Source organism: Oryzias latipes, chromosome 10 (assembly GCF_002234675.1).
Source record: "Oryzias latipes chromosome 10, ASM223467v1".
In the NCBI taxonomy this organism is placed as follows: domain Eukaryota; kingdom Metazoa; phylum Chordata; class Actinopteri; order Beloniformes; family Adrianichthyidae; genus Oryzias; species Oryzias latipes.
The window spans coordinates 25,715,314-25,729,927 of record NC_019868.2 but is presented as its reverse complement, the minus strand read 5'-3'; the positions used below and the strand labels follow the sequence as shown (position 1 = coordinate 25,729,927).

The following is a 14,614-nucleotide window of genomic DNA, read 5'->3' as shown; positions in this document are numbered from 1 at the left end:
ACAGTTTGAATTCAAAATCTGATTGGTTATTCAGAGACGGAATGCTGATTGGCTGTTGCTATGGGGAAGGTGCTGATTGGTCAATCGATTCTGACGTAATGTGTTCATAGAAAAGCACCAGTGTGGGAGAAATGTTGCTAACATTTTTACCACTTTAAATGTTTTCTCTCTCACGTGTTTATATTTATACACATGTATTTTTATGAGGAGACAGTAACTTTGGGCAATGCGAGTTAAGCATTTAGAGGATAAAAACATAAATAATAATGCCTTTATCAAGTCACAACCATAAAACTATTAAAATGCACACATTGTGTTTACAAAATGCTAAACTTTTTTTGGTATGGAAAACTGCTAAAAAATATTTTTAAAAGGACTAAAACGTCCCACCTTTCCATAAAACCTGTCATGTACGGGTCAGAGTCAGACAGTCTGGCTCTCACTGAAATTGACTGATTTTTAACCATCTTTTTTTTATGAACCAGCAATTATATTCATATTCTTGGGGCCTATAGATGGCCCAATAATAATTGAAGTCAGTCTGTTCTCACATTAAAAAAGGGAAGCAGCAGATTTCTATTTTATTTTCACAATCTTTTTCAGTTCTACAAGTTCTCAGAAACCACAACAGCAGTTCCTCAGCTGAGGTCACTTGAGGTGTGACGCCGAGCTTTGGAGCAGGAACTTCACGTTGGGACATTTTCTTGTATTTAACTGTTGCTAATAAATTTTGTGTGTGAAGAAAATTAACTTCCTCTTGGGCAAAATTGTACTAAACCAATTTGTCTGAATACAGATGTGGTCAAACGAGAGAAAAAGGTTCTAACTCTTTTGGTAAATTGTGAGACGTAATAGAAAACTCCTTAATCAACTTGAGCACTGAAAGAAAAAAAAGACGAACAAAAATGAAACCTTTTTTCTTTTACATGTTCCCTTTGGTGCTAACAATCTTCAATCATTTTCTGCATAGCAACAAGATGTGCAGAGTTTTGTAAATAAAAAGAAAAAAAGTACATGTCTGCAGTTTCCATATCAAATGTCAGTCTGGCAGAAAGTCAACAGCACAGATGAGTAAAAAGTCATGAAACCCCTTTTCCAGAGGAGACAGTAACTTTAAGCATTTAGAGGATAAAAACATAAATAAATAAAGCCTTTATCAAGTCACAACCATAAAACTATTCAAAGAGGAAAGAAGGGAAGACAAGTTTTAAAAGTGTTAACTTTTTTTTTTCAGATGCAAAACCAGCTAAAGGCCTAAAACAAACAAACAAACAAATCAACAGCTACAAGAAAGCTTAAATTCAAAGTGATAAAATGGAATTCCGTCTGTCAACCTCAAAAATAAATATCTGTAATACCGTCTGTTTTGTTAACTTTCCAAATCTACAGTTGGTCCAGGAATGAAGTCCACAGCTCAGAGTGACTTAAGGAAAGTATGTGGAGCTCCAGCCGTCAAATAAGGTAATTGTTTCTGCAAAAAAGTTTATAACCTGAGTTTAGTTTGATGAGGAGTCTGCTGAGCTTTTTCCCTTTAAGGTGAGATAGAGAGACGCTTTTGTCTTTTTGTTCCACGACGTCTACAAGGTGCTTTTTTTTTTAGCTTTCCTGAGCTTTTCAGTGCAAAACTGCCCACGGTGGGAGGTCCCATCCTTCCAGGTGTGGTGATTCAGCAGGTGGGGTCAGGTCTGGGGGGTGGAGTAAAAGGAGTGGTGCTGGTGGCCGCTCTCTGCAGGGTTGTTGGCGCACAGGAGAGGAGCCGTCTCTGACCCGTACCAGCTGGAGGCGTAACAAGAAAAGATGCTTCAACATTTGGTTCGCCGCTGCCAAATCATGGATTCAAAAACGTTGTCATTCAGTAGTTTGTCCCTCATTTATCATGGGACAAATAATGGTGTGAATTTGTCAAAATGACTGCATTCTGTACAGTAGATACGCCACAGATTGACATTGCTTTTCAACCAATCAGGAAGCAGAACATAGTGCCCTGTTTAAAATAAAAATAAAGCAGAAAACGCTTCTCTTTGCTTTAGAATCAGCTGATTTACTATGAAGACAACTCTTGCTAGTTGGTGCACTCAGCTGTATAGTGCGGATATGTGTTAATGTTATTCGAGCGGCTCAACACCAGACGGGGAGAAATGTTTTGTTCTCTATTGCGGCCGCTGCGTGTACCTTAAGTTTGACTGCGAGCCGCGAGCCCACGGAACGGGAATGTCGTCGTCGCTGCCTTGAGGGTCGTCAAAGAAATACGGACGAGGGAGAACTCTGTTGTTGATGGCCGTGCTGCTGGTCTGCGGGAGAGGGCAGCAAAAGCAAAAGAAATGTCTCCTGTCGCTGGGTAATAAACGTCACTCAGATTCAAGGATGACATGAGGACTAATCAGACACCTCCTGAGCTGGTCGACGAACCCTGAAGATCAGAATGAGGAGACTGGTAGGAAGCAGCTCCCATATGAAGAGGATGATGCCAAAGGCTAGATAGCCCTGGTCCCCAAGTTCAATCAGCAAATCAGCCTGAAAAAACACAGAGAAAATGGCCAAAATAACTGCTATGATGTGCAAAGTTAAATAGTCATTAGATCCTGATGCTTTGCATTTACTGTTTAACTCCTTGATTATTCCATACCTTCTATTGAAATTTGGTGAAATGCAAATAAGACATTTATTGTTCAATTTTCATTTGACATAAAAAAAGCAATACGAATATTCACAGGAAGAAACTTTGGGGATCCCTCTACTCTACTATTTTTAATTCACAGATTTAGTTAAATGTTCATGACAGTCTGAAAAATAGTCAGGAATGCAATTTATGTCTTCCACCATCAGAAAAATGCCCCAAGAACACGTGGAAAACACAAAAACAGGATTTTCATCGCACTGAGTCTATTAAAAGAACATGCAATTTTCAAGAAACCCCAGTTTAGAACTAAAATTTAAAAAAAGATACATTTTAATATAAGGTATCAGGTCATGGAATGATCTTTGACTGCAAATCAAGGAGTCAAAATCAATAAACAAAGATAATTTTAATCATATATATACCATGTATTGGTATAGTCATATTATGTGTTTATTAAGGAATGCACATGTTGGCTATTTGTCTTGTTTTGAGAGAGGGAAAAAAGGCACCAATGGTTTTAATAACAAAGTAAAAGTTTTTCTGTTCCCACACAAAAGAAATACATTTTTTTGTGGGAATAAAATAAAATAAAAATGAGATGAAAGCTTTGGATCATCAATATTTTGAAAGAAATAAAAGCTGGCTGGGACTTTGGTGGATTACCTGGTCAGAGACGTTGTACCAGTTAAAGTTGAAGGACTCCACGCGGTGGTTCTGGGACAGGATGAGGACTGTCAGGTTGTAGCAGGCGCGGCTGGTATACAAGAGGATCACCGCAGCTCCGAGGGCTGCTGTTTGGCACACGGTGGTCCCCTAATCAGGAACAACAGTTTAGACGTGAATTGTTTCACAAAAATAAGAATAAGAAGAGCATCAGTTCCAGGAGGCTGCAGTTTCCATTCTCAAGCCTAAGGAAGCAGTCATTAGCCAACATTTAGCAGGTCAACGCGTGAATCGTTTAAAGCTTTAGCAGATGTGGCAGATGAGCTCAGACCCAGAGGACATGACACGGCAGGTTAATTTTCAGAAAGCGGCGATAAAATAGCCATTTCTGCAGAAATGTCCTGCACACCTTGCTCATCAGGTAGGCGCTGGTGGAGCGTGAGTGTCGGGCCAGACGCAACAGTAGTGTGGCGAGCAGCACGGCAGCCATGATGAAAAGCAAGTCGTTGATTATAACGCGGACCAAGACGAGGTTCCAGGTTCTGTTACCCCTCTCCCCGCTGGTGTCGCGGTCCCCAAGGACTCCACAGGCCACATTCACGCAGAGGAAGACCAGACTCATCGCTCCGTATGCACAACGCGCTAGCCATCTGGATACACAAACATCAGATGCTTGATAGTTAGGCTATTCCACATGAAAAGCGCCTGGGTTGCAGTTATTTTACTTTTCTGTCAAACTCACAGCCGTCTGTTCATTGCAGAGCTGTAGGTCTCTCTTACTTTGAGTAGTACCTGTAGAGGGAGAGCAGAGCTGAATTAAGAAATCTGAGAGAACAGCCTGAATCTAAAGACTGATCACCTGTCCCAAGCTCACCTGAGTAAAATACAGGCTTATGAGGCTGAGAGTGAAGAACTGCAGACACACAGGGAAGCAGTACAGCAGCCAGTAGACTGCGACAGGGAGGTGGTTGGCCTGCACCGCATTATGGAAGTAAAAGGAGAAGAGCGTGGTGCGGAGTGCAGACCAGAGCAGGCAGAGGAACAGAAAGGCGCTCTGGTAACTCCATCTCTTGTGTTTGTAGAGGAGGAGCAGCCACAGCTGCAAGTACACCGCCACGAAGAGGCCCGCATAAAGAGCCGTGTACAGGACCGTGAAGCTAAGCTGGACCGACGGGAGGATGGCGGGAAGCAGGGGCACCGGCAGGGGCGAGGTGGAGGAGTTGGGATCGGGGGCGGCTGTGAGTGGAGAGTCCATCGGAAGGGTCGACAGGATTACCGCGCCGTCATCCTTTCACGCTGCAACATGGCAGGTTTACGTGGAAGACCTGAGGGACAAACAGATTAAGGACGTCAGCAGCTCGCTATGAGTTAACGCTCGTTACAGGAAAAAAGATTTCTTTTCTATCTTTTGGTATTTTTTCGTCTCCACTGAAGTACCAGAAAACACCAATCCAAGCCATAAAAAAGTAGACAACCAACACTCTTAAAAGCCCAATTTTTTTTAAAGATTTCACACTTTGGATTGTCCAGAGTAACCTTTTAGTCCAGTCTTTATGTCTTTAAGTCATAATAAAATGCTGACATCAATAACCAGTGGGTATGATGTAGTTAACTTGAAAATGCTGTTGACTTTAGATTTCCAGGTAACTTTGCTCAACCCTCCTAGTCGCCGTCATTTGTTATAAATTAACAAGACTTCAGATGGTCAAGGAAACATATAGAGGACAGACATAATACCCCAAAAAAAGGAGTAACAAGATCAACAAACCTGTGTCTACAAACACAGTCCAAACTTTTACGCTACAACTGCCGCCCTGCAGGAAAGTGGTCTTGACGTGAGGAACTTAAACTTTATTTAAACAGCTACCAGACAACAGCGCACTGACATGCCTTCATATATCAGTGTGAGCTCAGTAGAAAACACCTATATACCTATCTGAGTGTGTTACATAACATGTTTACCGTCACAATCACAAGCTTGAACATGACTGAATCCAAGAGCATTTCAGGAAACTTCCTGTTTCTTACAAAGGTCAGAGGTCAAACGCCCAGCAAGAGTTGTAACTTTAAACTTTCTTTTTCTTAGGTAGGTGCAGAAATATAGCTTTGGCTAGTTTATGATCACAACAATAACCATGCAAAAACATGGATGAATATTTCCCACTCAAGAACATCCGTGGAGATTTCCATGAAGTCAAAGAATGTCAGACGTCCCAGTCCTGGGGATCATTAGAGAGCGGTTAACGATATACTATCTCAAAAATGTTTTATTACACATTTAAAACTATAAAGTTATCTGCAATAAAGACAGGTACATAACCGTGTAGACAGAATCAGGAGGCTGATCTTTTATCTCTCCTCGCGGCTTAAACTAGCTTAAGCCATCGGTATTTTTTTTTAACAGTGTTTCAGTTTCGATTAAAAAATACAACATAATGCAAACATAAACTCTTTTTTTCCACCAAATTCGGTTCGATAACACTTTAAAATTGTCAATTTTCCATTACCTTAAAAGACCTTTTATTTCTCCTGTTTTTGGAACATAAACAACAGTTTGAGGAAGCAAAGCCAAGCTAGTTCCAACTGACAGCTAACACACCAATGTGAGACGCTTCTGGTGTCACGAGTATAAAACCAGCTATGATGTATTTTTAAAAATGCAAAATTCGATCTGTTTTTGACAAAAAGATCAGAACTTACAAGGAGCTTCTCTACCTGCAGCCAGAAGTCGAGAATTCCCCCTTTTCCGCATTAGATCTGCGTCACACATGGGGGGCGGGGCTAATTCGAACGGATCCCTAACGGCCAACCGGAAGTCACAGGAAATCGCGGTCTCTTTAAGTTGTTGTTTGTGTTTTTTGAGGACGCGCACAAATCAAATTATTATGAACGTGCATTTGGGACTCCAAATTTTTTTCCACTGAATTTAGCAGTCCATAAATGCAGGTGATGTTCTTCACAGGTCGATCGTTGCAATATTTTTTTATTAACGGTTGCAATTTAAAAAATAAAAAAAAGACCAAATACATAAAGAGCTCCGTCCGTTAATGTCGTCACACGTGTTGAATTTTTAAAGTCATCCAAGATGCCGATACAATTACGAAGCCGCAGGTCCAGGAGTTATAATAATCCGGCGACTGGAGTCGAGTTACAGGCGACGCCGAGAAGAAGGTCGATCCGCCTGCAGGGAATAAGTAGGGTTGTGATCGAGGTGGGTACTTTTATTGCTCAGCTTTTCCGCCTCCTCTTCCTCTTCCTCCGCTGCCGAACACTCCACACACGGCCACGTAGCTCGCTTGCTAACGTTTTCTAATTAACCACTAAGGTTGTTTAAAAGAGGTTGTAAAGAAAGCCTAACTATTAAAGTTTTATGGAATTTGAACAAAAAAACTTTATTGAGTTTATTTTTTGTACAAATGAGGTGGCTACCGTTACCTGTTCCTAGCTAAACTGAAAAGCGCTTTAAAAACAAACAAACATTTTTTTAAAGGTAATTTCTACTGGATGGTAAGTTTATTTCATTTTTGTAAAGGAATATAGACAAAGCTGTACCTATTTAGAGATGAAAGGCGTATTTTTTCTGGTTAATAGGAGTCAGATGAGTCAGAGCCCGTGCCGTACCGAGCGATGGAGAAGCGCCAGGCTGAGCCGGAGAAGGAGGCTGCCAAGGAGGGCGACGTGACGGTGAGCTGCTGCTGCAAATGTCTGCTAAATGCTCAGAAACAGGGGAGGTACAGATGAAGAAAGCGTGGAAGGACTGTTATTTGCACAAGTGCTTGATGACAGCTGCTCTTTGCATCATCTGCAGCAGGCAAATCAGGAAATTGCTGCTGCTGCAGATGGACAGCTCCAGCATCTGTCACTGCAGTGACTGATCAAACGTTAAATGTTCTAAAATACACTCTAAACACCAAAATCATTTATTAAAGGTTGCATTTAGAGACTAAACTGACTTAAATGTTGCATATAAACAACACAACTGTAAGATTCATATTCAATATGAATACAAAATGTTGTTTTCTTTATTGCATAAAGTTTAAAGCACAAGAGCATGCACCGAGGAGCTCTTTCAGTCAGAGACTTTAACACCCCTCTGCAGGGAGGAGCGCTTTCGCAGATCTCTTTTCCTTATTTTCATTTGTTGCTAATTATAAGTGGATTTAAATATAAAAACAGGATGACTGATTAATATGTGTTATTAAAACCAGGGGAAAAAAGATAAATATGAAGAAAATATTCACTGTTTGGAGTGTTGCAGATATATGGTCATAAAAATGAAAATCGTCCATTTATTGTACACCGATGACTGACAGGGTGCTGTTGGCATCAACCTTTTCTGAATAGCTTAAATGATTTCTGTTTTTGCTAAATTTGTGTCATTTATTTGTAAATAGGAACATTACTTAAATATAAATGCACTTAAACTACATTTTTTTTAAAATCCTGTTGTTTCACAAGCCTTTTTAAAATGTGCGATTTCACATTTTACACTAAATCTTTCACATTTCCCAAAGTCTAACTGAACAGCAAAGTTACTTTGACAGTTTGACGGCGTCGCCTGAACGAGCAGGTCTAATGCGACAGACAGTGGTAAAACCAGTTCTGGGTTCCAGAGGCAGAGCTACCATTTTTGGCGGGGCGACCTTTTTATGACGAAGGGAAAGCTAGTTTTAGGTGCACAAAGGCGAAGCTATTTCCTATGACAGAGGCGTAGCCATCAGCGATTTTCTAGTAGAAAGTAAAAGTGTGGGAGGATGCCAGGTAGTTATGTTTGTTTCTTCTTTTCCCTCTCAGGAACTGAAGCTCTGCAGCGTTGTGCTGGATCGTCTGGAAAAGGACGCTGAGGAAAAAGAAGACATGAGTCGGAAAGCTGGCAAGCTCGTCTCCCGAATCCCAACGTTCCAGAAACGGTCCGCGGTTGGCGGTCAAATCACAGACCCGCCTGCTTCCAGAGGCGAAACACCGCTCCACGCCGCTTCCGAGGCCACTGGCGCTGCCGAGGAATCTAAGCGCAAACCACCTGAAGTCAAAGAAACGGTGTCGGTTCACACCCCCAGAGTGGGCGTCGGAACGGCGCCTGTGTTCAGCAGCGAGGCTCAAGCTGCTTTGGGTGCTTTCAGCGGCTCTGCTCACGCAGACTGGAGTTTATCCGAGTCTGCTCAGAGCCCCTTCCTGAGCGTTAGCGCCCGGCCGGCGCTCAGACCGGAGCTGCTCAGCTCAGAAGCCGAAGCTGTTGGAGCGGATGCGTCTACAGGAATCCTCCCACACGACGATTCTGCCTGTCCAAAGCAGACCAGCGACACAGACCAAAGCCCCGCGGCTTCAGGAGACGAGGAAAGGTCTCCTGCAGATGTCAGCCCCACCCGTGGCGACCAAGTCGCCGCCATCATGGACGAAGAACCACCCTGGGAAACGGAGCCGATGAGTACGGCTGACATAAGGGACAGCCGCTCTTCATCAGACGCCGAGGGTGATGACAAGTCAGACGATTCCGAACATCTTCAGCTACCCGTTAGCCAATCAGGAGCCCCGAATCTCTCAGAGAAAGAAGCCAGCAGGGAGGAGTCTTCTGTGGCAGCAGAGTTTTCATCAAAGGTGAGAAATGTTCCCATTTTCTGCTTCCATCTTCTGTCCTCTAACTGCGTCTGGTATTTAGAAGAAATGTGGGGCACCACACCCAGCTGCAGAAGCCATGGAATGTAAACTTTGTCGTTGATTTAATAACTCATCATTCCGATTTAACAGAGGTCGAGAGGCTCCGGGTTTTCCGCCGGCCTCCTCCTGCTTCTCAGCCTGCTGCTGCTGGGGGGGCTGGGTCATCACGTTTGGCGCTATGGGCTCCCCAGGTCTGCGTCTGAGCTCACAGCCCAGCTGGAGCTGCATTGGCTGGAGGGCTTTGGTCTGAAGCCAGAGCCATGCAGCGTGGACTGCAGGTGAGTACGCCGAAGAACAGTCTTTCCGATCGGTCTGTTAGCGTTGAGTCGCGTCCAGCTTTATTTCTGCTCATCAGAGTGCGTCTGGTGGAAAGCATTCCCGTCGGGCTCTACGAGTCTTCTCCTTCCACGTGGCCGAGCATCGCAGACAGCTGGCTGCATCTGCTGCACAGAGCCGAGCGCTCCGTTCAGATCGCTGCTTTCTACTTCACGCTGCGAGGCAGCGGCTCTGCTGACCCCTCTGACTCTCAGGTCACAGCGATGCCACACTCGGGTAAAGGAGTTTCTCTGGTGCGTCCCGTACTGATCATTCTCCTCTCTGCTCAGCAGGGAAGACATGTGTTCGAGCAGCTGAAGCAACTCAGATCCAGAGGCGTGGAGCTCCAAATCGCAGTGAATGCTCCGCAGGCGTCCAGCCAGGACACGGCAGAGCTGGCCTCTACCGGCGCTGAAGTTAGGGAGGTGAACCTCACGGCTCTGACCGGAGGCATCGTCCACACCAAGCTGTGGGTGGTGGACCAGAAACACGTGTATCTGGGCAGCGCCAACATGGACTGGCGTTCCCTGAGTCAGGTACAACAACTGTGAGGGGAAACTGAAAAATCCTTGTCGCACATGAAAACATCAACGGAACTATGAAGTGGGATCATTTGACAAATGACATGTTTCACTGCTGTGGGGTCGTAAAAATCATCTTAGGATCTGTTGTAAAAGCGTTCCCAGTGGTCTTTTGATTATGATTATCTCAAAATTAAAAAAAAAGGTGTCGTTTTCTGGGACATAGTTTCTGCAGAGCGACAGGAGTTCATTAGAAATTCACCTCTGAGTTGTGGACGGGATTGTTGGTGTGGAGCAACCCCGCCCCCTCTGCCTCACCCGTCACTGAGAGCTGTTTACAGTCTCTCCCACTAGCTTACAGCCCCTCACAACACAGACATAACGTTACCGGTGTAACAAAAAGGGCGAGCAATATTCTAGCAAACCAGCAGTACAGTTTAGATCCAGACTCCAGCTCAGACGAGGAAAACAAAGACGTTCGTGGATCTAGTCGTCTACAAGCAGATGCATCAGAATAGAGCAGAGCAGGGAGCTTTTGGCCCGCCCAGCGTATATATGATCTTTTTCAAACGGCAGTTTTTCGTCCGCCTCTGATTCACAGCGATTTGAATAAAGAAATACACAAAAATGCAATTTTAAGCTTTAATTTCTTAATATATGTCCTTCATCGTCAGAAAAACACCACAAAAACATGTTAAAAACACCAAAAGCTGCATCAGAGTAGGTCTTTCATTTGTTTTGTTTTTTCACAAGTGTTTAACCGTTGAGTAATCAGCGGGGAAGCTGTCATGAGCAGAACAGAGCTGCTACTGTCAAACTGCAAACTCTCTGTGCTCCGTCTGACCAAGGTGAAGGAGGTGGGCTTGTCTCTGGAGGACTGCAGCTGCCTGGCCCAGGACGCCTCTCGGATCTTCGGGGTGTACTGGAGCGTCGGGGGGGTCAACGCTTCTCTCCCTCCATATTGGCCCGCGAGACTGTCGGCTCTGTCCAGCTCGGAGCAGCCGCTTCACCTGAAACTCAACGGAGTTCCTGCTCGAATCTTCCTGTCTGTAAGTTCAGTCGTCACATTTTCTGTTTCCTCCTAAATGTTGGTGGATTTAAGATCCCACAGATAAATATAGCTGTGAAAAAAATAAAAATTTCATTCTTGAGGTTTAGGTTTGCTTGGTTTTTGCATTTGTATCAAGAATTTGCATGCTGTGCTGCAGAGCGTTGATCCAAACGAACCAGCATGTCCTTCTATGACCGAATTCAGAAGACTTTGAGATCCGCCTCCATCTACTAGCTTTCTGGTTTGCCCATCAGAAAATGATGGTTAAGTGGGAGTCAGGTGTAAGGTGTACATAGATGACCTGTTGAAGGACCTGAATGCCTGTAATACCGGTTGCATGGTTGGTGGTTTTAAAGTCAATCATCTGATGTATGCAGATGATTGTCTGTTTTCCGAACAGACAATTCAGATGTCTGTTCTGAATTTGGTTTTAAGAATGATATTTTATATAATTCCAGTAAAAGTGCCGTGATTATTTGTCGTAAAAAGGATTTTTTACTTACTTTTACACTTTCTGATTCTGAGCTTGACGTTTGTCACAAAGTAAAATATCTTGGTCATATCCTCACCGATAAGCTTACAGATGGCGATGATATCCACAGACAACGGTGTATTTTATAGCTCAGGCAAACACGCTTGCACGCAGGTTTTATTCATGCTCGGACAATCTTAAAATCCTTCTTTTCAAAACTTACCACTGTATACTGCCCACCTGTGGACAAATTATAGGGCATCCAGTATGAGGAAGCTACAGGTAGCCAATAGTGATGCCCTAAATATTTCATTAAAAACGACCTCGGTGGTGCGGCACAAGCATTTTGTTTGGTGCTAGAGTTGATACTCTTCAAGCTTTGTTAAGACGTTTTATCTATGGTTTTATTTATTTTATCGTCTTAACGCTACTAATAACAGAATCATTTTAACTCTCACCAATGTAAGGTACAGCACTTTTAGATACCAGTCCCCTATTTGGAGGTTTTGGTACGGCCGCGTTTTTAAAGCTTTTAAGTTTTAGTCAGCAGTAGTTTTACTCTTTGTTTAAGTTTATGATATTTGGTTATTTTATTGTTGTTTTTTTTAGGGCTGCATGTTATGAGGAAGACTTGCAATATTAGTGATTAATATTGCGACGACGATATAACTTGCGGTGTATGAACATATGGAAAAATGGTCAAAAACATCATTTCCATTTTACGTAAACAGTTTAACAAAAACATTCCAAATGACCCGCATCTACATAGGAGACGAACATCTAACATAAAAGGGCTCCATCTGATTGGTCTATGATGTAAATGGGTCCGTTCCATTGGTCAAATACATAAAGGGGTTTGTTTGTTTTGTTAAATACTTAAAGCTGCCATAAGATTGTTTTTTTTACAATTTTGGTCATCTTTTGCGATATGCATATTTCACAGCTTGAAATTGCGATAACGATAAATTTGCGTTATATTGATCATGCCTAGTTTTTATACTTTTATGAATGTTTTGTTTTTATCCTTAAGTCTTTTATTTGTTTTGTGTTTACTGTGGAAAATAAAGTTTCTTTTTCTTCTTCTTCCTGTCTGTCTGCCCTGAAGAGCGCCCCTCCCCAGATCTCGGCACGCGGCCGCTCCGACGATCTCGCCGCCATCCTGTCCGTCATCCATGACGCACAGGAGTTTGTTTACATCTCTGTCATGGACTTCCTCCCGCTGTCGCAGTTCACAGAGCCGGTCAGGTAGGCCTGAAATGAAAATGCAGCGCTCCCAGTGGTCAAAATAAAAAAAACTGTGATCTTAATGTTCTGCCACAAGAACTCGAGACTCTTTGAACTCGTCTTATATTGACAGAGCCACTCAGACGAGTGGCTCTGTCAATATAAGACGAGTTCAAAGAGTTTGTGCTGTAGTCTCATGATGGTGTTCTGATCCCAAAGGTTCTGGCCCGCCATCGACTCAGCTCTGCGCGCCGCGGGGTGCACCCGGGGCGTGCGGGTCAGGCTGCTGGTCAGCTGCTGGGAGCACTCGCCGGCGTCCATGTTCCCCTTCCTGCAGTCCCTGCTGGTGCTCGGCAGGCCGCCGCTGCGCTGCAGCCTGGACGTGGTACGGCGCCACCTGTTCTAGGCCGGAACCAAAACTGCCGAGCAAAGACCGTTAAAGCTGCGCTTCCTCTCTGTTCCTTCCGTAGAAGATCTTCCGAGTTCCCTCCACAGCCGAGCAGATGAAGATCCCTTTTGCTCGAGTCAACCACGCCAAGTTCATGGTCACTGACAGAGTGGTCTATATAGGTACGTGCTGCGTGAATGGAATGCTCCTTTCTCATTCGCAGTGTGAAAAAAAAAATTCCGAACAAGGAAATCAAAGAATTTCTGAACAAAAGCTGAACAGTTTATTCTAAAACTCAAACAGGAAATTGTCTCCAAAAGGATGAAGTGACATTTAATTTTGACCGTTTAAAAAAAAAAAATCCAAATTGATCGAGAAAATAGGAAATTTTGCATTAAGTTCTTTTGCCTAAAGCACCGTTTATAAATGTGTTTTTGCTATGAAATCACAAAAAAAATATATATTTTTCAAATTTGTTGATAGGCAAGTAACAATGAGGTAAAACCTTTCAGTTGTTTTATACTAAGCCTGGTGTACTGCAATAAAATAATACACGTTTGACCCTTTGCATGTAAACATACATTCACTTTTCCCACCGTTCGGTTCAATGATGCAGCACACGGTTTAGTTATCAACCAGCAGTTTCTGTTGCAGTTGTCTGAACGGCGCAGAAATCCAGTCACCTCTTTCTGCTTTCAGGGACGTCTAACTGGTCTGAAAACTACTTCACCCACACTGCTGGCGTGGGCGTAGTGGTGAACCAGACCGGCTCCACCGTGGAGGACGGCCAGCAGACCCTGCAGAGCCAAGCAGAGGAACTCTTCCTTAGAGACTGGAGCTCCGAGTACGCCGCCGCGCTCTCCGTGGATGACCATAACGTCTGTCCAAAGTGACACTGCAGCTTCCTGCGGCTTGTTGGACCTTGTTTTTTTACTTTCCCCCTCTTTGTGCCCACATTTTGCTGTAAATAAATTGTTATTGTTTTATTACAAGTTGATTTGAAAGGGGCGAATCTGCTGAGCTTTCTCTCAGTGTTGAAGTGTTAAAGAAAGGATCTATGCAAACGGTTACAGCTTAAAGAATGAAATCTGCAAACATTTATTTATTTCTGTTGACCTATTTCTGCTGTTGAGCTGGTATTTTTAAAGAGCCACTCTAAAGTGTTAGCTTTCTTTATGAAGCTCTTCCGGCTCTGCTTCCCTCTCCTCAATGACAAAGTATTGATGCATTCAATGCTCCACACTGACTTTATAAAAAAACTGAAAAATGAAGCTGCTTGCACTTCATGGCCCGGGTCGGGTCAGCCCTGTAGAGAAATTCACCGATTTAGCAGAAATTTCACACCGAATGATGCAAAAAGAACAGGAGCTGGAGCTGGAGCTGGAGCATTGCACTTCAACTCAATCTTGCTGAGGGATTCTTAGAAACATTATATTACATTTAATTTTAAGCAAAAAAAAGGCATTGTCATTTTTCTGTTAAATTATTTGGACGTTTCCTTTTGTAGATTTGCTAAATTTAGAAATTAAATTCAGTTGAATGTCTTCTTCCACTTTCGGCTTCTCCCATCAGGGGTCGCCACAGCGAACGAGTCGCATGGTAAATTTGGCAATGTTTTACGCCGGATGCCCTTCCTGACGCAACCTTCTCAAACCGGGCTTGGAACTGGCAGAGGTAGAGAAGGGAACAGGGAGGAGCCCGGATT

At 43.4% G+C, this 14,614-nt stretch overlaps 2 protein-coding genes across 6 annotated transcripts; one reads left to right on the top strand and one right to left on the bottom strand.

Moving 5' to 3' along the window:
- Window positions 1-547: 547 nt before the first annotated feature.
- Window positions 548-6,948, bottom strand: LOC101159757 (integral membrane protein GPR137-like). 4 transcript variants are annotated; one of them, XM_011480488.3, is made up of 8 exons: window positions 6,836-6,948; window positions 4,158-4,608; window positions 4,026-4,075; window positions 3,693-3,933; window positions 3,284-3,433; window positions 2,389-2,514; window positions 2,173-2,291; window positions 548-1,776 (listed from the first exon to the last, which is right to left on the bottom strand). In XM_011480488.3, exons 2-8 carry the CDS (start codon window positions 4,536-4,538, stop codon window positions 1,680-1,682), a joined length of 1,164 nt encoding a protein of 387 aa, XP_011478790.1. In that variant the 5' UTR covers window positions 4,539-4,608; window positions 6,836-6,948; the 3' UTR covers window positions 548-1,679. The 4 variants fall into 4 exon arrangements, with proteins under 4 accessions (XP_011478790.1, XP_011478789.1, XP_023815121.1 ...); XM_011480487.3 differs by lacking the exon at window positions 6,836-6,948 and adding an exon at window positions 5,999-6,084; XM_023959353.1 differs by lacking the exon at window positions 6,836-6,948 and adding an exon at window positions 5,984-6,082.
- Window positions 6,335-14,180, top strand: LOC101159515 (phospholipase D3-like). 2 transcript variants are annotated; one of them, XM_011480490.3, is made up of 11 exons: window positions 6,335-6,494; window positions 6,875-6,967; window positions 8,078-8,878; window positions 9,029-9,216; window positions 9,294-9,468; window positions 9,547-9,789; window positions 10,623-10,823; window positions 12,403-12,542; window positions 12,741-12,906; window positions 12,992-13,091; window positions 13,609-14,180. In XM_011480490.3, the coding sequence occupies exons 1-11, from the start codon at window positions 6,369-6,371 to the stop codon at window positions 13,800-13,802; spliced, it is 2,427 nt and encodes an 808-aa protein (XP_011478792.3). In that variant the 5' UTR covers window positions 6,335-6,368; the 3' UTR covers window positions 13,803-14,180. The 2 variants fall into 2 exon arrangements, with proteins under 2 accessions (XP_011478792.3, XP_023815120.1); XM_023959352.1 differs by lacking the exon at window positions 6,335-6,494 and adding an exon at window positions 6,517-6,790.
- Window positions 14,181-14,614: the final 434 nt, after the last annotated feature.